Raw genomic sequence first — 25146 nt, forward strand, 5'->3', positions numbered from 1 at the left:
AAAAAAAAAAAAAAAAAAAAAAAAAAAAAAAACATGGAAAACAACAACAACAAAACAAAAATTGTAAGGTCTGCTTCTACAATGTCATTTCTGAACCACTACAGTAATAAGCATATTGCCAGGAAGAGAAGACGGGGAGCGCAGGTGACCGAGCTGCTGCTTACCAGGATATTGTCCGGCTTGATATCTGCGTGCAGGATGTTGCATCTTTTCAGGAGTTTCAATGCCAGGAATAGCTGCTGACTGTACGATCTTACAGCTTTAATATGAAGACCAACGTCTTTACCATACTTTTTTAATACCTCTCGTAAATTCATACTTTTAGGAGAGAAACAAAAAAAAGAAAAACAAAATGGGGCTTAAAAGACAAAATGAAATTTTATAAAAGGCAAAAAAAAAAAAATAAATTCACACAGGAATAAAATGAAGTGCAAAATTCAATTTACAACGAAATATTGCTTATGAATTCCCTCCCCAACGCTGATAAATTGTCAGAAAGCTAACTCATGACCCAAAATTAAGTTATAAAACAAAAACTAAGAGTCGACTGAAAAAACTCAAATACCCAGATAATTTGCCACAGCATTTATCCAAAATGAGGTTGGCAGAGACGTAGCAGCTACACTTTCAGTTTAAGGTACAGGCTCTGACACTGTACCTGAGAGGCTCAAACACGAGACAGAGATGTTGCTTGTGATAAAAGTGTCTGAAGAGGCGCAGACAATGAAATTTGTCATCAGGATCAGCATCGTTAAGTTTTTTCAAGAACTCCAGTTCTTTTAAACCAGTCTTTTGCCTGCAAGGAAAGAAAATTAGGTCTAAGTGGAACATTCACAGCATTTCAGAGAGCAGGGTCTGTTAGACCTACTAATCTGATGGATCTTAGTATGTACTTTAAACACGAATGAGCCTGAGTAGTAAATCTATGGCAGTTTATTCTCTGCCACGTATTTCCATGACAGAATTCATTTCCACAATAACCAATGAATACACAAACACTGAGCAACAAACCAACTCTGCTTTGAGGGAAATCACTCTTGCACATTTTATCTCAAAAGGTCTTGATACACTGATTTTTAACAAGAATGGAATCACATCACAAAACCAGTCTTCTACTTCCGTTAAGGGTATACTTACTACTGGATATGTGTTACTAAGTTTTAACATTTGGTTATCTTATTACACTATCTGGCTAGCGTCTGTTAACAAGCTGCACTGTAAATTGAGTGTCTATAGAAGAAATTTCTCAAACTTTCTAAGCCTAGCCAGTATATACTTCAGTAAAAATTTACAGCACTTGCTCGAGCATTCAAAACCAGTAAGCTGACATCAGCACCAGCTCTGTATGAGGCATATACAATGTGTTAGCACCCAGGTAGAGCAACTGTTTATTCTATTAAAGAAGAGGTAAGATACACAACTCCCACGAGTAGTTAATAAATGAGTTCTTATTTTCTACAGGCCACCATATGTCATGATTTTTCCATTTCTCACCTCTGGTCTTAAGACATTACAGCAAAAGATGGCATAAAATTGACAGTAGAAGGTAGATGTCTAAGTTCACACTTGTGTACTAGGAACTAAACAGAGTCAGCCCATGGTTCCTATACTTTATGTACAACACATCTTCAAATTAAAAACCCAGCAAACTACTTCTATCACTTTATAAATGCAACACTTGTTTTACACCTTTTTAAAAAATGTTGATGTCAGTATTTGTGTTAGGAAGGTTCCATCTCCTCTGTTCTCTGAACTTACATGAGCTCATTGTTCCTGATGATCTTCACAGCCACTTCTTGGTTGGCTCGTGCGTTATCTCTGGCTCGCACAACATTGCTGAAGACCCCTTGCCCAGTGTAGCCATACACATTGTAACGCTTATCTAGGACTTCACCTATGTTCACACCTAGAACAACCAATAAAAGTCAGAAATCCCACCAATGAACAGAATCAGCAAACAGGAATCAGTGAAGCTACTTAAATATGGTGTCAGATCTCTAGAATGGAGGACTGCAGCCATGGCCCAAAGGTCACTGTTTCAGAAAGGAGTGAGAGCTGCATGCCCGCTTCAGGTGACTACAAGTAGTTCCTGGTGTCTGATCAACCGCCAATGACTTTCCCGCTGAGCCGGGAAGAACCGGCTCCCTCTCCCCAAAGTGCATCCTGCCTGTCACTTGGTCCCTGGGATCTGTCTTGGATATACACTGAGATGAACAAGTAACATTTACATTCCCTTTTGGGGAGTTCTCTCAGGCCCGGAAGTAACTTTGAGCAGCCTCGGGCTGTAACTGAGTCTCCTCCTCCCCTTGATCTGTGAATACAAAGTAGGCTCCTGTCTCAGCCAGATGGGCCACACACTCCTTAGGTCACAAAACTGTGATGAGTTTTCCGAGATCTCCAACAACACACATCTGAACCCCACGATGTGATCTTTACAAAGTGTTACATTGGGCTCTAAAGTTAGTCAGGAATGTGAACTTACGATAATAGCCTTCTGCATCAGTCCAGTTATCTCGGAGATTGGGATTCTCTTTGAAATCTTTTCCAATGCCAGCAGCCCGCAGACGAGCACTCTGAAATTAAGGAGACAACTTGAGTTGCTTGACCACCAATCACACCTTTAAAGAGCTACCTTTATAACAAAAAAGGGCAACAAAATATTTTATTCCAAATTAAACAATTACTATCAATTACATAAATGCAACATGGTTAATTACCAGTTTCCTACATTGTAGTAACACTTGGGAAAAAAGAACCCAAGTATCTTCAAAACCTTTTATGATTATGACTAGGATATTATAAATGAAACTAAAAAGTCAAGGGCCGGGGATTTAGCTCAGTGGTTCATTGGCCTGCCTTGCAAGCACAAGGACCCGAGTTCAAACCCCGGTACCAAAAACAAAACAAAACAAAACAAAACAAACAAAAAAGAAAATAAAAAGTCAGAATGAGATCTAGTTTTCTTTAGCTGACGAGAGAGACTAGAACAAAACTAGACTGGTAATGAGGTAATAACCTTAGTGTTCCTCTCTCACTTACCAATTGTCACAACTTTTTTATTTTTAATTTTTTTTTCCAGTACCAGGGATTGAACTCGGGACTTTGTACTTGCTAGACAGGCGCAGCACCACAGAGCTACATCCCTGGCCCTCACCATTTCCTGTACTGTCCTGGCCACACAGACATTTCGTACATGCATAGAAATAAGACATTCACTGGCTACACTAGTGGTGCTTGTGAGGGAAGCTAAAAAGCATCACCTAGGACCTGGCAAAAATTCTGCAGGTCACAGTCCACGACATCCTCAAATCCTTCCGCACTGCTGTAGCTTGGATGGTAAATGTCCTCCAAAGGTCTCTGTGTTAAATACAGCTTGGTCTCCACAGAGGCACTACCGGAGGATGACAGGAACTGTGTAACGGGCCTGCTGAGAAGTCTTCAGGTCACTAGAAATGTGCACATCAAGAGGACTGCAGGCCTCTTTACGTTTTCTACCCTTTCCTGATCGTGGAAGAAGCCTGGCTTTGTCACACACTTCTGCCTCACTACAGGCCCAGAGGAAGGGGCCCAACCAGTCAGACTGTGACTGTGAGCCACAAAGAACCTCTGCTCATTATCAGTTCACTGTCTCTGACAGAAAGCCGAGTAACACAAATACCTGGGGAAATGATGGGTGTGGACGAAACAACTGTTTCAATACTCACTTCTTCCTCTTAACTCATCCATGTTTTGCTGCTTCTGCTGCAGTCTGCATAACATACCATAACCTAATTGGGCCAATTTCCAATGTCCTCAAGGACTGGGAGACCATTTATTCTGCCCCATTTTTATTTTCCACTGTTTTCCCTTCTCAAGGCCCCATGTCTTATGGCCTTTTCAATTCATGTTAAAAATGGCCTCACTTTTGAATGTATTAAAAGACTTTTCAAACAAAAGGCACTGATAAATTTCTCAGCCCACTTTTTCGTAACATTTTCAACTCTTCAGTGAGTACACTATTAGGTCCCAATCAATTACCTACAACAAAGAAGCTTAAAGTGGACTCTGTTCTAAAGGTCTGCAAATACAGATCCTGCTTTATCTTAATTACCACATGCATCTACTGACACGTATGTATATACCCGCTACAGTACACATTTAAGTCACTCAGGGTGCAACCTGCATGAAGCTCTAAACTGCTCTGCAATTCATGTGTGTGCATATTTTTTTTCATGCTACAGCAAATCAAACTCCAGGCCTGCCTGGCACATGCCGAGAAAGCACTGTAGTGCTGAGCTCCACCCTCAAGCCCATTTGCACTACTTGTTTTAAGATTTTTGACCTAATTTCAGACTTAAGAGAAAAGGTGCAAAACTAGCATGTTTTCCAGACATCCTTGACCCAGACTGTCCAAATGCTAATATCAAAAACAAACAAACAAACCAAGTTAATGTCTTTTACACGAGCTTTTATCCTTACCTGTATTTGTTATTATATTTTTTCCTTTTCATCAGTTAATTTAAAAGTACTTACATCAAAATACGCAGCAAACATATCATCAGATTCTGTAAACATATCAGGAGCCAACAGTTTCTTCTGAGAACCTGAAAGGAAATGAGTGTTAGTATTTGAACACACAAAGCAAAAGTCAATGGAAAGTCACAATAATTCAAGCATTTTCTTCCTTCCTGCATATTAGTTTTCAATTAATAATTTATAATCACTTCATTCTACTTAATATATAGAAAACTATCCATTTTACTAAAAAGTTGCATTCCAGAAAGACTTAATATCAACTTCCGCCACTGTTTAAATGTGTAAGCTAATAAATTAAGACTTTAAAGAGGCCTATTTTTAATTTGCACCTTAAACTCTCCACTATCGACCAAGATTGATATTGATCTGTATATATTTTTCCTCTAAAAAGTCTAAATAATGCCACAGAAAACTGGGCAAAAAAACTACAAACTCCACAAATGCTTTAAGCATATATACATATCTCAATCTCAATTACAGCAGAGGATTTTAAATTGAAACTGCAAGACACTATTTCTCACTTATAATCCTGGCTAAAAATCCAAAAGTATTACAGTATCTTGTTAATAAGGTTCTGGATAAATACGCCTAAGACATTGTTTATGGAATGGCAAAATTATATAGCTCTTTTAAGAGAAAAATTTGACAATGTATAGCCAAAGTACATAAGCCTTCAATGTTCTGATCCAACAATCGCCCTTAGGGGAGAGTACAGTGCCCAAAACACAGAGGCCACACATTAAAAACGACACTGGGTTTTAAATTAATGTTCCACATACAGCCAACAACTGAACAAAATCTAAATATCCACTGTTAAGACTCTGGATGGCACACGTTTTAGGAGCAAATGAGGAAGATCATACTTATACAGATGTGTTTAAAACACACACAAAAATGTCTTAATAATTTAAAAGATACTACTTAAAAATCAAAAGCAAACGGGAAAAAACTAAAATACTAAACCTACCAAACAGGTGGTATTACCATATAAAGAATTAAATGATTTTAAAACAGAATTATGAATATACATTGCACCTAAAGATGTATCCTGAGGCCAGAAAGAACCACTGAAATTTCAAGCTGCACTCAGTACACTTATTTAATAATGATAATGTGTGTGTAGAACTTTGAATATAGTAAGACATCCGCAATTGTGTTAATAGAACTATGTTTTTCATTCTAAGAGAAAAGAAAAATATAATATCAAAGAAGTTACTATATGGGCTGGGGTTTTTTTTTTTTTCCTGCAGCCCTTGGGATTGAGCCCAGGTCTCACTCAAGGCAGGCAAGCTCTCGACCACTGGGCTCCATCCCTGGTCCTTCTCAAATTTTATTTTGAGACAGTCTTGCTGAAGTGCTCAGGTGAGCCCTGAACTCTCCACCTCCTGTCTTAGCCTCCCGAATTATCTGCATTACAGTGCACCCCAGGGTGCCTGCCAGCACTACGTATTTTCTATATGGCCTGTTTCATATTTTTAAGTGTGTACGTAGGGGAAGAATGGTGCTTTGTGACAAACTACTGCCTAACCCTTCATATAAAGAGTGCTAGCGAAAGAGCGGTTTTAAATATTCAAGGAGTTGGTTCAAATGGACATTGGAAACCTACTTAAAAGGGCTCCTCCCTTCACACCCTGGTGTGGACTCTGTTCAACTCTTCAATGGTTGAAGAGAAAATAATTTGTGCTACCAAAAGAAATGCAACAGCAACGGACTGAAACATAATGGTACTAAACAATAAAAACCCATAAAAAAATCAGTATCTCATTAGTGCTATGAAGATTTTTTGGGTACTAACTGTATTTTATTCTAAAAAGGGGTCAAGTGAAGGAAAATAATCACATAGTTATTCTGCCTTCCCTGTATAAAGTACATTACACTATAGATACAACAAGTGGAAACTCATTTCATAGAAAAATTAAAACGACTTTAAGAATGATAGAAAAAAAATTATTTCAAAATAATAGAATCCCCAGTACAGTAATGGTCATCAAGAGCTGTTAAAATCATTAGATAAATAGCTAGTGGAAAACTACACAGGACAGATGTGGTCCATTCCAACCTCAGTGTGAATAAAAACAGGACACACACACACACACACCACTTGCTGTGATCCAAGTGCACAGCAACACTTAGGAAGTATTCATGCCAAAACCTAAATTTATTTGCCTCCAACACTAACTCCTAGTTTTCAAGAAATACTGGAAACTGAGGAAACAAATTAAACATGAGAATCTGGCCAGTCAAAATGCAGAGCAGAGAATTTTATTGGACCCACTGCTCATTATCCTTGTAAGTAGCAAGAGGGGAAAACACAAAAGAAATACAGTATCAAGATGAAGAGGCTTAAATGATACAAAACAGGTGGATGAGAAATACAGTGCATGTTTAAATTAGAAAGACACAGTGGTATTACTCCCTCTCAAAATGCTCCCTGCTACCTTCAAACACATGTATCCCATAGTTCTTTCCACTTTCTGAAGCGATTCTCGAAGTCTTTGTGTTTCTACGAAGTGTGACGAGAAACAGTGAATGCTGCCGCCGAGTACCACCCAGTAGAAAGGCAGGCTGGGAACAGTGTGGTGCACCCTCCTCCCCCCGATTCTCCAGATCTGGCACTGTTCACTTCCAGCCCTTCCCGCCCCAGTCACAAAAATACCACAAAGCTTCCCCAGCTTCTTCATGAGTGGCAAGAACGATGGGCTAATGTGTTCCCAGTGAGAGGGATTATGGCAGTGTCTCTTTCCTGTAATATTTTTTTATTTAGTGACACACTGTATTTTTTAATCGCACCTCATATATACTAAAGGTATATATAAATCTTGCTTGGATTTTGATTTGAACCAACTGGAAATAGATACTGATGATAAAACAAATATTTACAGGTTGAATGGAATCATGGCTGGGATTTGCTTTAAAATACTCCAACATGCAGAACATAAAGTAATGAAAACACGGGAGTTCAGTTATGTGACCGGTAAAACCACATTATACACAACATGCAGAATGACACACTTAATGTTACTGTAATATTTAGCAGAAGCAACATTCCTCTTCCCATCTCCTTTTTCCCTATCCCAAATCTCACCTCAAATAAGGTCTCGCATTATAGTCACACAGCTAAAAATTCAGGGAAAAGTGTGGCCAGAACAAAAATCTACCTCACGCACCATTATTCTGTTCAACTGTCATGAGATTATGCTTGGCTTTTACTGAGGCCTCAAATGTGTCAACGTTTTCCCGTTCGTACTCTTTAACGTCGGCGGCCACCCGCTCTAGGATGTCATCCGGAGAGGGCGACCGTGTTCGAGTGCTGCTCTGGGGGCTGCTGGGTTCCGACGGCACAGACATATTGCTGTCTTCAGCCAGGTACTTATATTTCTGTAACAACAACACAACAGATCATTTTCATAAAATCTTACGCTATCTGAATACATTAATTTACTAATAGTTGTTGATTAAAAAGTTAAGAGTCTCACTGTGAAACAATGACAAAAAGGTACTGATCTCTTGGTTGAATCAGATCCAGAATCCCTTACATACTCCCCAACCTCAGAGAATCCTTGAACGAGTCTTTCTGTTTGGTGCATACTAATCAGGCAGCAAACTTATAGCTGACCAGATGAGATGCTGCTCACTGTCATACACCCAGGGTGACGACGTGTACGTCTCCCTGTAGAATGTGCTGATTATGGGGTTGATGATGTGCTGAGTATGGGGTCTGCTTTGGACCCCACTGATGGCACTACATGATATACATAGATGCACCATATTACCTTTCTAAAATTCAAAACTTTCTGAGTTCTGAAGCACATCTGGCCCCAAGGATTGGAGATAAGGGATTGTGGACCTGGGCAAGAACAAAAAAAGATTCAACCAAGTTTTCAGGGGTTCCAGTTTAATAATAACTTCACCCATGTCCCTGAAACACTTCCTAATTTGGCCCTGCTTCTCTTGTGATTCAAGTCATTTCCTTCCTTTACTCTACATCCCAGGGACCTGCTTTGGGTATACGCAGGTGAGCTGCCACCCACAGGGATCTAGTGGCCCACTATGGTTTTGTTTCCTTTTGGGACAGCCAAGGAGGAGATGACCATCTTCCAAGGCAGCAAACCACAAGTGAAGTAACTTTACTGAGATCTGAGTATGATACCAGCCCTGCTCATCATTTTCTTCATCACCTAGTTCTAGTCTCAATATTGTTTTTCCAATGTTTCATTGCAATGTTTGCTTTTTTCCACATAGTAAAACACAATTTTTGGCACGTGAAAATTTTCAACTTTACACAGATGAGAATTTTCGTGTTCATTGAAAGCCCAACTTCAATTCTTACAATTTACAAGTTTTCACCAAAGTTTATTAAATGAAACAAAGGATACTATCTCTGTTGTGATAACTAATGAAACTATCAAATCTCATGAATTTTATATACATGCTCCTTTCCTAAAGACCTGCTGAGATATCACTACTAGTGATTAGAGAATGCATTAAAAAGTTTTTGTAAAAAACCACACACCTGAACAATTGCTTGCCTCTGTATTCTTCTCTGTTCTATTAGTGCTTCTTCATCCTCTTCCTCTACATCAAAATCTTCGAGGCTTTAAAACAAAATTTCAAACATCCTTAGAGATTCTAAAACTGTAACTGTTACATTTTAAAAAGTAAAGAAACGCTGAGAAATGCAGGTCGAAATTCAGACAAAGCAAAAGTCTTGCGCTGCAATACTCATTTCTAAATGGTCTCAATCACCTTCTTTGGAAGCCTGGTAAGTAATTTACCCCTCTGTCTCAATTTCCTCTTCACAGATTTTCATGGCACATAAACTGGTAACAAAAAAGTTCCCTAAGTTAAAAAACGAAGTCATCCCTGGCTCTTTGTAACCTTCATGGTACTGTTTCACTTCTCTGACCTCAGTTTTCCCACCTATAAAGTGAGGGCTGACACAGGTAAATAAGCTGTTACTTTTCCTGGTCACAGAACCTTTGGTAAACTCATGAGAACTACTGGTTCCTTCTGTATAGGCAATGCGCATGCAAGCACTCGCATGTAACCCATGGGGGATGTGGTTCAACCCAAATACTGCCCCAGCCCTGTCCCATGCACCCCCTAAATAAATCTCCTCCCTCAGTTCTATGACCCCTCTCAGTGCAATCCAGACTGTTCACAGCAGAAATGTAAGCTGACAGCACTGACTAAACCAGCATCTCTACTGAACACTTCACTCGCTTTCTTAGTCACCAAGCTTTAGTCGGGGTTTCTTAGCCACAGCACTACTGGTTTTTTGGTACAGATATTTGAGGAGGGTGTTAGCTTGTGCACTGCAGGAAACAATTACTTGTAGCCTTCTGCTACTAAAAGACAACCAAGTATGTCTTTAACACAATGCCAAACATCCCCAGGGAACCAAGTATTCCCAAGTTGACAACTACAACACTAAACTGTTTATTTTTGTGATAGTCTAATTAGACAACCAAGTACGTAATTTAAAACTTTTTCTAATATTTTATTAGGCACTGAAATGTTCCTATATTTTCCCATTATAATAATCACACTTGCCACCAGCTAGCCTCAAGTATAAAGCATGCCCCATGGGACGTGAATTGAAAAGGTGACACTTTGTATAAAAATTCATTTCCCTAAATGGGCAACTCAGACTGACAGGACTAATTAATGTATCCATTTTTGCAAATAAAAATGAAAGGCTCCTAATAAAACCACAGCACAGTATGCACAGTATGCACTCCAGCTGAAGGGGACCTTTAAACCCAGAAAACCACTATCTCTTGCCACAAACCTACCTGGTAATCACACAAGAGTAACTCTTGAATTCAAGACTAAAGGACTAGATTCACTTTTCATATTCTGGTGGAAAGCATTTTAAGATTCCTAGTCAATCACAGTTTCTGTAAGCTAGAGAAATTAAATTATGGGAAAGTTCCATTCTTACTTATCATCAGATGAAGACTCTTGCTCAACTTTCATTCCTTCCGAAAGACTTCCTTTGAATTTGTCTTCCTTTACTTTGCTTCTGCTCCTTCGCCTGCGACCCCCGCGTGATCGAGACCTTCTTCTCAAGCGTGATCTGCTCCTGCGGCCTCTGTCTCTATTTGAAGGTAAAAAAAGACATATTTCTTAAAATGCCAATTAAAGTGAGGTAGGGCAGGGGCATAAGGGGAGCCTGTACTCTCTGTAAACCCAAAACTGCTTTTTAAAAATAGCATTTAAAATTTTAAATTAAATAAGTCTAGGAAAGAACTGAATAATCAGGTTAACTGAATCATAGCTACTGTTCTTACCAAATTTTAAACTAAAAAATTGGTAATGAAAAATATTTATCAGGGACCAGGGATGTAGCCTGGCAAGCGCAAAGTCCTGAGTTCAATACCCAGTACAAAAAAATAAATAAATAAAAAAAAGACAGAAAAATATTTATGAATTTGGACTTGAGTGTAGAGATTGAACCCTCACTGAGCTCCATGCCAGCCCTTGCTCGTCCTCCTGGCGCCGAGGCTGTGCTACACAGAAAGACACTGAGGAGTTCAGACTCTTCAGTTAGAGAAGAATCAGGCTCTTTGTGGTCTCATCAGCTGACTTACACAATCACCCAACATCAACTGTAATGATCACCAAACATCAACAGCTCTTTAAGCTGAACACACTGCTAATTATGCTGTTTTCTTTCTGTCATTAATTATAAAAACTTATGAAGTAATTGTTATAAAAACAGGGGTTTCTATGAAAAGTTAGGTTGAAGCTCTAGGGATAGAAAACACGGGTGGCTGCCAAGGTCTGGAATGAAGGGGCAGACCAACTACAGAGGCGAGGCACAGGTGCTCTCTGCCCTGACTGTGGCGATTATGGGACGACACATCCCTGCAAAACCTGGAACTTCATCCCGTAAAAGGCTGAGTTTTACCTTGTCAGTTAGCTGAAAGATGCTGCAGCTCAGATACAGTTATGGCAGTTTTAACAAAAATCTTCAGGTCTAATGGCCCTCAGACAGTCTCCTCAATGCCTCCCTCATGGTGTTGGCCCACGCTGACACAGAGGGTGAAGTTCACATTAGAAAAGATGTGGAACTCCACACAGAAAAGGCTGCAGGTCGCTGTCAAATGATCTGCAAGGCCTCGTTCATGTCAAATCTGACCACCAGGCTTAGCAGACTTCTGAAACCTTACTAAAATGATGACAGTAAAGGGAGAGTTAAGAAGCCCACAGGTAAAGAGAATACAAAGACATCTGATGGGAGAGACGCCAACAAAAATCTTTAACTGTGCATACTGGATGGAAGAGTAGCAACAGATCAAAACTGAGCTGGGTCTTAACACAACAGGAGCAAATAAGGTGCAAGCTGGAGACTGTCCTAACATCTGCAGGAGGCCTAGGTACTAGAGAAATCCTATCCTCCACAGCAGGGATGAGAACCCTTTAGAGCACTGATGATATAAAGAGCCGGCTGCATGCCATAAGTTCCCGCCACGTCTCTAATGGTGGAGTAGGAAGTCAAAGCTGGAAATAAACAACTGAAGTCCTTAGACTTCCATCACCCCCTCTCAATTGAAAATGCCAACCACTCTTCACAGTGTGACTTACAAAGGCTTACTTTCTTCAAAGATATTGGTTATCTTAAAAACTGGAACAAAATACTTCTTGGCACTCTACCAAAATATGAGAGATTAAGGATAAGTTTACACTATGAAGAAAAAGACAGGACTCTACTGGAAGCCACACCACAACAGAGGAGAGAATTCTGGAAAATTATGCGAGTAGATCCCAGAGAGAAGCCGGTGTGGACCAGAGCGCGTGGCTGCAGGCAGGTCCAGTCAGGGCTCCAGCTGACCCCAGCTGTCTGGGCCAACAATTCCAGCCAAAGACCTGCCTGGAAAAGAGTTGCACAGGTGCACAAGCAACAGCCAGAGGCAGCCCAATACCACTGGTAAGTACATGCAGACTCTAGCCAGAGAATTCTGAAAAACTTATAGCCCGAGAGAAGAGCTGCAGCCACTGATAGGCTAGTCTCTTCCTAATTACTCTCAAGTGAGAGCTGTGAGCTCACATGTTTTATATTACACTTACAGAACGGAAGACAGTTTCCAATTAGCTTTCTCCATGCCTAGTCAATCAGAGCAGGCAATAATCAAGTGCCAGCTTTCTGAGGAAAAGTTTCCAAAGGAAAAGGTAAACAAGTAGCAAAAGAATCCTAGAAAGAAACGAAGCAGAGAAGAAAACTATAAAAAATAAAAGCCTTACAAAATAAACTTGGTATTCTCTGAAAAGTAAAAACAATTTTAAAAAATTAAAAAAAAAAATCAATAGAACGTTAAGAAGGTAGAATGAGAAAATCTAAAAGTAGAACAAAATGACAAACAGAAAAGATTAGGAAAAAAATTACAAGATTGAAGGTCCAATTTGAAAAAACAGGAGATAATAAGGAAGAAAACAAAAAGAGACCAAACTTCCCTGAGCAGAAAGCCAAGATCCTGTTATAAAACAGCATCTAGGAGGGCAAGGGGCAGGGGAGAGGCAGGAGATCCTCACACACCAAGGCACATTATAATGAAGTTTCCAAGCACAGGACATTTATTATTATAAATAAGAAGACAAAAGGAAGAAAAAAAAGCCAGTCCTTTAAAGATGCCCAGGAGTCAGAATAGCACACTCACGGCAAAGTGAAAACTAGAAATCAATGGAACATATTAAAAATTTTCAAGAAAGAATCTAGAAACCGATTCCTTGCCAGATCAGCAATAAAAATAAAAGGCGTTTTTTTTTTTTTTGAAGAATAAGGTTCCAAAAAAATATGCTTTCCATTTGATTTCTTCAGGAAGCTACTGAAGATACGTTAGTTACCAAAAGAGCAGATCACCAAAGAATGTCACTGAGCACAGAAGGCAGAATGACAACACAACAGCAGTGAGGGAGCAGCAAGGGGGCTGCAGAGGGAAGCAACAGAGTCTCGTGTCGGGAGAACAGGGCCAGCGGCCCAGGAGCGGGAGGAAGGCACAGCCCTTGCCCCACTACGTGGAAAACACACGCAGTTACGATCACGCTCACTCAGGACGCACGTGGCAGATGAGAAAAATGGGTGAAGGGTCAACCCTTCTGAATGACCAAGGAACTACACAGGCTCTAGACAAACAGGTTTTCACCAGAGATTCTCCAGGAAGAAGCAATTATGAATAACTACAGTCACAGAATGAGAACAAATCAGGCCACATGTTTACTACCTTAGAAAAACTTGCTAGTTAAGACAAAAAAAAGCACTTTGTATTTATCTCCAAAAACGTAAAAAGAAAATCCTATTTTTACAAGCCTGAGTTCTTCCCGAGGAGACATCTGTGTAAATGTGAACAGACTGTGTGAAGTATCACAGCTCAGGGGAACAACACTGAGGGGTCAGGGAGCCTGAGGCAGGGGTGTGCACAGGTCTCTACCTTCTCCGAGGAGACCTGCTTCTCCTCCGGGGAGACCGGCTGCGCCTGATTGGAGAGCGAGACCGCCTTCGGATGGGAGACCGACTTCTTCTTCTAGTTGGAGACCACCTGTTGATGGGGCTGGTGTCCTTGGACCGCTCCCGCCTGCTGAGGAGGTCATCTCGAGGGCGTGTCCTGGAGCAAAGCAAGTGAACAGGAAAATCACATGCGATCCATCTATTCAATGTGTACAGAAGAGTAAACACTGGGGTTAGTGTATTTCATATCAAAATTCAAACTCAGATGACCAGAGACATTCTGTGCTACAGTAGGCATGTGATCATGTGATCAGTTTGTTTCCTCAGCCTCACAGTTTGAGGTATTAAAAGGTGTTGATAAAGCCACTGATTTGAAGCCAAAGTGGCCCAGTAATATTCTATTGCCTCAGAATCACATTTTTTTCTGTATCTTGATATATCTGCAGTTGAGAATTTTATTCTTCAAGTAAATTAAACGTAATGGTATCTTATAAAAATCAACATTAATGTATGAACTGAGGAACTAGGCTCAGCCTATTCAAAATCAACTTTTCAAGTCTCACAAAGCCCTTCCAATGAGTTTTACTCTCTTAATGTACCATCTGTATTACCGTAAGCACAGGCTTTTCCGTAACTTAATTTTTAAAAATAGGTTTTCAACATTTCTTAATGGAGTTTCAGATCTGAATAATATGAAAATTCAATCTGAACAGTTAGGACACCCTGTAAATAGTTCTGTGTGTAATAACAAAAATTGTAACACTTTCCCTACTGATAAAAATAAGAGCTGCCCTTCACGTTTGGAAATGGTGCACAAAACCTCAAAGACGGTTGTAGATCCAGCAAGATGAGCCAGGCAGACTTTGGCTCAGATCTGTAGTGGTCACACAATCTGGGTACAAAGACACATCTCTCAAAGACTGGTTAAAACGTGTAAACACACAGGATAAAGTAAGAGTGGACTTGGGAAGAATGAAGTATTATTTGCTTAAATGCAACAAAAACAAAAATGCTTAAACTCATTAGTTATCTAAAATATTTGGCTTAGAAGTTATTTTTTTGTTTTTTTAGAGTGGCCAAATGGGATCACACCGATCCTGCTTAATCAGAGTTCTGTGAAAAGAATAGCTTACGTAGTGTCGGAAGCACAAGGTGATCTATCTTTCCTGGAAGGAAATCTGGTAGTAATTTTCTAAAATGTGACATACATACCAGGGCTGTTTGCAGATCTGGTTCTGTAAAACTATTCTACAGAGGAACCGCATGCATAAACAACAGACATCTTTGTGTACAATACTGAAAACCTGGGAATGGATCTAAATTTTCATTCAGTTTCAACAAATGATTAACTATGGTACATGTATGAAATATTCTTTGCTGTTACACTTGGATGGAGAAACAGAAAATTTACTTCTGCAGCATGTAGACTTGTTTTTATTAGTATACACTTCTGTAATTAGAAAACTTTTTTGTTTCAAATACTCAGGTCCAGTATTTAATAAGCTCAAAATGTCTTCAAAGTGAAAGATTACAAGGATCAAAACACTTTTTCAAGAATCATTAAACCAACAATTGCTTCAATAGAGAGCTAAAGGAAAAGGGGCTATTTCATTCAAATGCCATTTAGTATAGTAAAAGAAAGTATCTCTTTAGAGCACTTTGAAAACAGTCTTGCAATATCTGAGAATGTGATGACTAAAATCTCAAAGTCAATTTACAAGTATAAAATGAAAATACACATTTATATACATGTGCACACAAGTATAAAATGAAAATGTATACATTTAAATACATGTACACAGTGCATGACTATGAATTTATAACATTTTACAAGCCAACATTCTTTTAATAAGGAAAACTTGGCCAGTAATTCCAAAATACACAATTACTGAATAAACAAGATATTATTACATCAATTTCTATAAAGTGGTTTAAAATGACTTGACTCTAAACAATCCCCCTTCTACCCGCTAAAAAAACTTAGTTCTTTGATCCTAGGTAAATCACATACATCATCTGAGTGAGGTGTAAGGTGGTCCACCATTAAGACCTATCAGTTAACAGGTTCGTGTGGACTACTGCTGGTGGTAGAAGCCATCCATGGACAGTCGTGACGTATGGTGCTGTAGTGAAAGTGTTCAATTACTTGGATTTAAAGGAGCGATCTACCAAATTAAATCAAGAACTTGAAAGGAAAAATAACTGTCGTTAAGCGCAATATGTGTAAAACACTCATAAGTGTGTTTACATAATGGATTATATTTGAAATTATTGAACTCACAACTTCAATTTTAGTTGTTCTCAAATTCTACTTTTCTCTTTAAAATACAGTATATCAATAAGATCCTAATGAGCCGGGGATTTAGCTCAGCGGTTGGTGGCCTGCCTTGCAAGCACAAGGACCCGAGTTCAATCCCCAGTACAAAAAAAAAAAAAGATCCTAATGATATAACTGACAATGTGAAATAGGAAGAAAAGGGCTAATGATGTAGGGAAAGTGTGAAGGGTAGGGGAAAGGTAATAAGGGAAAAGAAAAAAATATGAGAAAATGGAAATAAAGTGTTTGTAAATGGGGAGGAGAGAAGGGGGTGAAGGGAGGGCAGAGACTAGGGGAAAAAATGAGAACCAAGACCTGTCATGTAAAAGTACAAGATCCCAACAATGAATGTAACTGTACTGAATACCTAAAATGTAACAATAAAAAAAGAAAAAACAGTGCATCAGTAAAAATTATTCATATTTTGTAAACATGTTACCTTGGAGAAGAAAGTCGTCTTCTCTCTGGCTCCCTACGTTTTCTGTCTAAAGATCGGCTCTTGGCTCTTCTACCCGGAGAGAGAGTTCGAGAAGGTGATTTGCTCTGCTTAGATCTTCTATCGTTCAACAGTGGAGACCTACTTCTCCTTGACTTATCTCGTTGTTTAGGAGACAGACTCCTTCTCTTAGGACTACGACCAGGTCTTCTACTGGGTGACCTATTTTCTTTCCCAGAGGAAGCATCCTTAGAGGGAGACTTAATAGGCTTCTTTTCCTTATCAACTTCAGACCTTTTGGATTTTCTCTCTTTGGACCGTGACCTTCTGTCTTTGGATTTACCTTGTAAGTCAATTGGGGATCTAGATTTTTTACCTCGATCTCGACTTCTACTTTCATTTATAATTGGGGATTTTTTCCTATCTTTTGTCTTACTTTTATCTTCAATTTTAACTTTCTCATCAGTAGGAGATCTGGCCTTGCCAATTTTCTCCTGAGACCGCCTCCTAAGGACAGGGGACTTTGATTTTCTTGCTTGGTCTTGGGACTTACTTCTTTTGGATGGACTTTTGGACTTCTTCCTCTCCTTTGACTTGCTCCTCGTTGTTTTCTCTTTAACTATTTCAGTACCTCCCTTACTTTTCTTTTTATCCGACCTATGTCTAGTCCGTTCTTTGGATCTGCTTTTACTTCGTTTTTTTGTACTATTTTTATTGTCCACAACTTCGAGTTTCCCCTTTGTACTTGAGGATCTGGTACTGGACCTATTTCCATTTCTTGCTTTTTCATGAATCTCCCCTTCTTCTTCAGAGCCAGACTCATAACCTTGTAAAATGAGGCCCATCCCAGACTGGACCTTTCCTTCCATGAGCTCGTTATCAAGTTCCGCTTTAATCAAGGCCCTCTGCTTCTCCAAGTCTTCTAGCAAAGCTAAATCATCAAGTTTAGCTCTTTTTGCTGGAGACATACCTTCTTTGTCAGAAGCATCAATCATTTCTTTTCTTTTGTGTTTCTTATGTTTATGCTTATGTTTATGTTTTTTATCCTTGTCTTCTTCTGAGGAATGTTTATGTTTCTTGTGTTTACTTCTGTGTTTATGTTTCTTTTTTTTGTGACGGCTATGTTTATTTTGGGATTGGTCTTCTGATACTTCTCCATTTTCTTCATTTACACTCTTTTCAGAATTATCAGCATCTTCCATCCTATAAATGTATACAAACACATTTTAAACTCACAGTATTTATCCAGTTTAAGTCACAACAAAATGAACAGTAATGATAAAATCCATTTCAATGCCTGCAATACATTAGGCCAGTCACTAAAAATTTTTCAGAACACCTCCAGTTACTTTATTTCAAAAAAGGTGTGTAGCAAGAACTTACAAGTGAGTGGTGACATAACTTCAATTTGTTTCTAATGGTTGAACTTGTAAACCAAAAGCATTAGAAGAAAAACTATGGGGTAAGTTTAAAAAATTACTTACAGGGACTGTAAACCAGGCATAGTAAAATCTTAATATTGATTTACAGAAGTCACTCAGTAATCTGATTTTTTAAACCTGCACTTTGACATATTTAAGACTTTTTTTTCATAAAACATTAATAGCGACATAAACTGGGGGCCAAATCTCCTTTTTCATTTGATATTCAGAGAACTTAACATTTGAAGAAACGTAGCAGGTCACTTGTTTTGAGCATCTCTGACTAATCATCCACCCATTTCAAAGTCTGTAGAGCCAATATTGGGCTGTATCCAAAATAAGTAATTGATGTGGTCTGGGAGCTGAGGCTGACGATGCTGAAAACCCACAAGGATTAAGACTTTAAACTAATCATGAGGAAGGATACTTGTATGTCAACAACAGTCTAATACCAGCACTTTCTTATGTATGGTTCAACCCAATATTGTTCACCAAATTATTTAATTCTTCTGAATTATAAATAAAAAACTTGATCCCTAAAATATGTTCACATTAAAAAGTGCTATGCAAAAATAAAACCAGACTAAGGGAGAGTCTATGCTTAATTCCTTAGATAACGTTGAGTTGGAGTTTAATGATCTAAATTTAGTCAGCCTGTAGTGTATAGTCATCCCGGGTTAAATACAAGTTCAAGATCATTACAGATACTCCTTGACTTATGATGGAGTTATGTTCCGGTAAGCCCACAACTGTAAACTGAAAATATTTTAAGTGTAAAATACATTTAACATATCAAACCTACCAAATATCATAGTTTAGCAATACAGTGCACTAACTTTCCCCTTTAAAGTCACCCTGTAACACAGCATCACACCTAAAATGAGATCACAACCAAATTTTAAAGTGGACTCTGGTCTTCAAACTATTTTTGGAGGAAGATACAGTTCATTGTGTCAGGGCTTCAAATAATGAATCTGTATACTTCTACTATCTATGACAAATACTTCCTTGGGAATTAAGAATTCATGAACCTGCTCATCAATTTCTGAATATATTTTTAAAATCACTTACCACTGTAAGCAATAAGCCAAGTGGCAGGAAAACAATGTACACATGATCAGTATCTATCTCCTTCAAGGAAATGATAGACTAGTAGAAAAGAAAGTCACACAACAATCATAACACACTGGAGAAGAACACAACAAAGACAGGAATAGACAAAGGTCATCACAACTCATCTTGAGTGGTTAGGGAAGGTATCTTGTAGCTCACAGAAAAACCTACCTACCGGTTAAGCAGGGATGCTGGGGGAGAGAAGTTTATGCGAAGAAACGTGTATTAAAAAATAAAAACTGAGTAACATTAACCCAAAGAATGAGCAAAGATTTCTGAAAGGAAAAAAGGGGGATTTCTGAGCTAGAAAGCAGGTGGCAAAGATCAGGCTATACAGCAAAATAAATATATTAGTGTGGCCAAGGCACCAAACTTGTGGGAAAAACTTTTCTAAGAGATTAAGATTCCAAGTGAGCCAATTTCAAGAGATGACAAGTGTGTGACTGTGGGAGTGAGTGGCTGGGACACAACTAAAGGCTCCCCGGAGTCGCAGAGGCCCAGAACTACAGGGTCTGACCACTGGCTGGGCTTTCTATCATGCACCACCAGCTCTGAGGATTATGGTAGGGGCAGAGGCACAGTGTTTAGCTCTTCAGCCAGGTCTGTCCTCAGTAAACAGGGAGCACGCACACACGCACGTGTGTGGAATATTAAGAGAAAGGAGTCCTGACTGACAAGTTATTAGCTGAAAATGGGGTGAGGGAAGAGAAGGAGCAGACAACACATAGCCATACATGGCATCAAACACAAAACTGTTTGATTTTTGTTAATCTCCACTGCTAGCATGGAGTATGAGAAAGGACGAAGTACTGAAGAGAGGAGCAGAGGAAACTGCCCTCTGTGAGAATCAGGATTTGGACTAGGCCCACTCCAGTGGAATATAAAGAGAGAGCAGTAACTTCATAAAACGAAACAAACCAACAACCCGATCACTGTACTGCGGAGGGAAACAGAACCAAACAGATTTAAGCAGAAGATCCAGACACTGCAAACTGCTCCCAACACTGGGTATACAAGCAACTACATCTCCTTCCTGGAAATCCTCATCCTGTAATTCAGAAGATTGGGTATACGTCTTTTTTTCCACTGACCCCTGACTTAGGGGTGGGGAGAGATTAGGTTAATTTAAATTATGGAGAACTTTTTAAAGTACTGGGAATGATTTTTAGGTATATAAAATCTAGAGCCCAAAGCACAAAATTCCAGTCATTAATGTAGAAGTCAAAGCTACCTCCTACAGACTCTCTGAGTGCCCTCAAAATTAAGTATACTTCAATGGTTAAACAGTCTCCAAACTGCCAGGGGTAAAACCTTGGCTGTCAGGGGCAGGCAAGTTCAAGATCTCTGGATCCTAGGTGACCTCATACACAGGACGGAGAAAACAAGAGCACCTACCAGGGAGGCCACTTGAAGCCTGAACAGGTCAACAGATGCTGGACGCTTACAACAGTGAACTGAGTGCCCCAAAGGTAAGCTGCCACCATACAGACCCGGGTAACTGCCTTTGCTCATGGGCACTGTGCAGCCGACAGCATTACTGAGGGTGGTACTGTAAGGAGAGCTGCCATAGAATATGGATTCTGGAGACAAACTACCTGGCTCAAAATGCTGCCTCCAATGAGGCAGCTCCTGTAACCTCAGGCAAGCAAGCTGCTTCTCTCTGCCTTGCTTCTCTCAACTGTAAAAGCTGGGGAATTAACAGTACAGATAAATCATGGGTTTGTTGTGAAAATTCACACTGTGAATGGCTGCCACACTAAGTGCCCCAGAAATGCCTCATCGCTGGACAGAGATGAAGGTTCTAGGAGGTTTAAGGGACTCACCCAAGGTCACATATACATGAAAGCTGTAAAAAGGCTGGCAATACACTCCACATCAGCCCGAAGCACCTCCACTGGACAGATGGACAGAAGACACTTTAAAAATGTCACCAGTCTCTGTGAAATTTATTATTATTGATCCCTACTTCAGTGAGGAGAAGCTGAAACCCTTGACTGGGGCCCACACTTGCTGCTGAACACCCAGGCTGCCACGCCACACACACACACACACACACACACACACACACTCTCACATGTGTGGCTGCAGCACTCTCCTTGCCCCAGGGCCCTGCACCTTCACTTTCTCTTTTCAGCAGCTGCTGTCCCCAGATCCAGGAATTCTGGTTCCTTTTGTCTCCTTTAGCTCTTGCTCAAATGTTACTTTCTCAGGCAAGTTTTCTGGATCCCACTTTAGTTGTAACACACAAAGCACACATATTTCCTTTCTGTGTTTAACTATTTTTCTAAGTAAGCACCACCACCTGCTATAATCCCTGAGGTCTCCATCATAACATAAGCACTTTGAGAAAAGAATTTTTATCTTCACTTCATTACTCTACCCCAAGGGCCTACAAGATTATCTAACCTAGCTGGGAGTGGTGGCACACACCTATAATCCCAGTACTCAGGAGACTGAGGCAGGAGGATCACTGTGAGTTTGAGGCCAGGCTGGGTTACATGGTAAGACCCTGTCTCAAAAAATCTAACTTCTAGCAGGTACTCAGTATTTGCTGAGCCAATGAAATGATGTATCTAGAATAACATAGAAAAGCTATACTCATAGGACTAAAGTTGTTTTTTTACTATTATAGACTTATAGCTCTTCAAACGTTTTGCTTTTGCTTAGTTACATCTACAGTACCTCAGAGTACAAACAGAAGGTGTACCATTATTTCATGTGCAGTTACAAAAATAATGCAATTGAAGAAAAATCTGTTTTTTGAACCTGTCTTTTCTAATGCTTTCTATAACTTACAAAGTCTTAGTAGCTACAATTCAAATTCCTAAAAACCCACAGAGAAGGAAAAAAACTCCTCATGCTCTCAGTCAGGGTCTGCACCAGAACGCCCAGTTTCTGCTAAAAGTCATCCCCACGAGTGATCTCAGTTTCTACTGCAGCCTGATGAGTATTTCTAGGAATGACTTGGTTCTAGACAGAAATGCTGCATGCCAACTGCAACAATCCTCCGCTTCTCGCGTACAGGGCTATGCAATGGCGAACCTTAAGCTTCCTCAGTGGAATTCTCGAAGGAAGTAAGACTCATAGTCCATGGTGAGGGCCATGGAGCTCAGCAGAAGAGAGCTTGCCTATCATGCCCAGCCAGGGTCTCATTCTACATTCAGCATCAATAGAGAAGAGTGAGAGCGAGAGACTGGTCTGTTTTGGTCTGGGGGTGCAGCTCAGTGGTCGACCACTTCTAAGAGTACTGTAATGCCCTGGGTTCCATCCCACTGCTGGGGGGAAAAGCCTGATCTCCCATACAGAAGACTGAATTACATACAATGGGCCTATGCACAGGCAGATGAAATAGGTTCATCCTTAACCACTTTCTTCTAAAGCTCTAGAAAAATGATCCCTGTTAAAAAAAGGAAATGTTGGTCCTACTGGCTAGTGTCCACTAACAATACAGGCTGCATATAACTCCACATATAAAAACTTACACTTATGTCAAGATTTGGGAACAAAGCTGAATTAGGACAGACAATATTGGGACAATTAGCAGTAACTGTTCATTTGTTTCAAATGTTAGCCTTCTAAGGACTTATGGCTTGGGGCAACTGGCACAGTGAAAATAGTTATGGAACCACCTCAAAATCACAGAATGACCAACTACCAATCACCAGAGTTATTTTAACTTCACCTTTCACATGCTTTAATAAATTATTTGGGAAGCATTCAATTTATGCTTTGGAGACACAGATAACTCATTAAATCTGTGTATGAATGGGAGTTTTCAAGATAAACAGTTCACAAAAATATTTTTCCCCCCAGTTTTTTGACACAGGGTCTCACTATGTAGTTGAGAGTGACCTTGAGGTCACTATGTAGCCCAGGCTGGTCTTGAACTCATAGTGATCCTCCTGCCTCAGCCTGAGTGCTGGGATTATAGGTGTGCGCCACCACACCCGACTTTAAAAATGTTTTTAAGGGTGAGCTAAGTGAATGTCACTGCTTCATTACAAGGAAAGCAATGAAGCATATTTCGCTGACACATACTATACTTTCAATACAGAATTAACATAGATGTACGTTAGAATGGGTCCCAAAGACCAACTAGTCCAACTTTCCTTCTGCCTCACCCACTGCAAACCAATGAATTAAAAAGTCATACTAAAAATGGATCTGACTGGGATCCAGCTCAGCAATAAAGTATATGCAAGGCCTTGGGTCCATCCCAGTACCCCTCCACCATATTTATAGGACAGTAAGCAATAGGTAAAAATATTTTGAAACTTTAAACACAAACTTGAAAGGAGCTACAGTGTATAGCTGAGGCTTACAGTACAACAGCCAGGAAGAATGTTTTAGAACCAGACTGCCAGAGTTTAAATGAGTCCTTTAGTTAGTGCAACCTCAGGCAAGTTACTATTTTCCTGTGTTTCAGTTTCATCACCTGTAAAATACACAAAACAACAGTATCTATCTCCATAGGATTGTTATGCAAACTAATATTTATTCAGTGCTTTATTCCTGGTCTACGGAGTGGTGGCGCACTCCTGTAATCCCAGCACTTGGGAGGCTGAAGCAGGAGGATCACTGTGAGTTGAGACCAGTTTGGGCTACAAAGTGAGTTCCAGGTCAGTCTCAACTACGTAATGAGACCTTGTCTAAAAACAAAACAAAACAGCAACAACAAAAAAAACCTGGTCTTCAGTAAATGCAAGTAAGTTAAAAAAGGCTCAAGGAAAGAGACTGACACATAAAAGCCACTAAGTCTTCAGGAGCTTAAAAACTAGTTTCAAATATATTTATTCTAAAATTTCTCCTTTGAATAAATTCCTTAATGTTAAAATGAATCGGTGTTCTATGATCAGCCTGCATAGAACTTGCTTTCACACCAGTTATTTTCTTTGTTAACTATTTTCAAAATTAGTCAAAGCAGACAAACAAATACAGACCAAATACTCCATTCACACCAAGGGGTCCTGGGTAAAGAAGGGGAAATGAAAGACTATCTCCATGCCACAGTGCAAGGCCTAAACAAATATATATTGATAACCAAATCTGGTATTATTTGGGTATGTAAATGAATGACTGACCCACCCCTCAAAATGAATCTGAACTGTCCCTAAAATCAAATGAACGGACATAACTGAATTACACTCTCAGGTCACCAGAAAATTCAGCTGTATAGATTTATACTGCATGCCATAAATACTGCAGCTACACCACACACCGAACTCGGTAAGAAAGATGCTCAGTCTAGTTAAAACCTTACAGCCCGGTGTGGTGGTGCATGCCTGTAATCCCGAGACTTGGGAGGCTGAGGCGGGAGGATCGCTAGGAGTTCATGGCCAGCCTGGGCTACCTAGTGAGGTCAAGGACAGCCTGAACTACATTGTCAAACCCCGTCTCAAATAACAAACACAAAAACAAAAACTTACAATCCATGGGTTCCCTTCTAATTGTGAAATTAATAACGCAACCTTCAAATTCCCTTCATAAAAAAGGTTCTAACTGTCTTGCTAAGAGCCCAGAACTGGATGCAAAAGCAAAGAACTGTCAAGTTGTCCGGTGACAAAGAGTTTTCCTATCTCTCACTAACAAGCTGCTGTGAGACTATTATCTAATCTACTTCTTCTCACTCCAGGAATATTGTTTTAAAAAAACCACACTTCAGTAGGTTCTTGTTTGAATTTTCCTAGCACACACAAACACACATGCACAAAACAGAGCTTTTAGAAAAGCAGCCGTTAGCTTTTTCCTTACACAGTGTGCTCACTTAGCTACATGGATTCCTATAGTAGCTTAATTATAGATACAAAGTGCTTCAGGGTGGGAAACAGCAATTCCCACTCCTACTTCATCGTTCTCCTAAAAAAGCGCTACAAACTCAGGCGGGGGGGGGGGGGGG

The 25146-nt window shown here is 39.7% G+C and overlaps 1 protein-coding gene across 2 annotated transcripts in view; it reads right to left on the reverse strand.

Moving 5' to 3' along the window:
* Prpf4b (pre-mRNA processing factor 4B) overlaps positions 1 to 25146 on the reverse strand; it is a 33594-nt gene that overhangs the window by 7570 nt on the left and 878 nt on the right. For both annotated transcript variants that reach the window (XM_010622770.2, XM_010622768.2), the window contains exons 2-11: positions 16720 to 17919; positions 13947 to 14120; positions 10460 to 10615; positions 9029 to 9110; positions 7683 to 7893; positions 4513 to 4583; positions 2483 to 2573; positions 1759 to 1906; positions 659 to 796; positions 165 to 318 (exon numbers count right to left, since the gene is read on the reverse strand). In XM_010622770.2, the coding sequence (XP_010621072.1) occupies positions 165 to 318; positions 659 to 796; positions 1759 to 1906; positions 2483 to 2573; positions 4513 to 4583; positions 7683 to 7893; positions 9029 to 9110; positions 10460 to 10615; positions 13947 to 14120; positions 16720 to 17919 (2425 nt within the window). The remainder of the gene's footprint in view (positions 1 to 164; positions 319 to 658; positions 797 to 1758; positions 1907 to 2482; positions 2574 to 4512; positions 4584 to 7682; positions 7894 to 9028; positions 9111 to 10459; positions 10616 to 13946; positions 14121 to 16719; positions 17920 to 25146) is intronic.

Source organism: Fukomys damarensis, unplaced genomic scaffold (genome assembly GCF_012274545.1).
Source record: "Fukomys damarensis isolate Sample0158 unplaced genomic scaffold, DMR_v1.0_HiC HiC_scaffold_10, whole genome shotgun sequence".
NCBI classification, from domain to species: domain Eukaryota; kingdom Metazoa; phylum Chordata; class Mammalia; order Rodentia; family Bathyergidae; genus Fukomys; species Fukomys damarensis.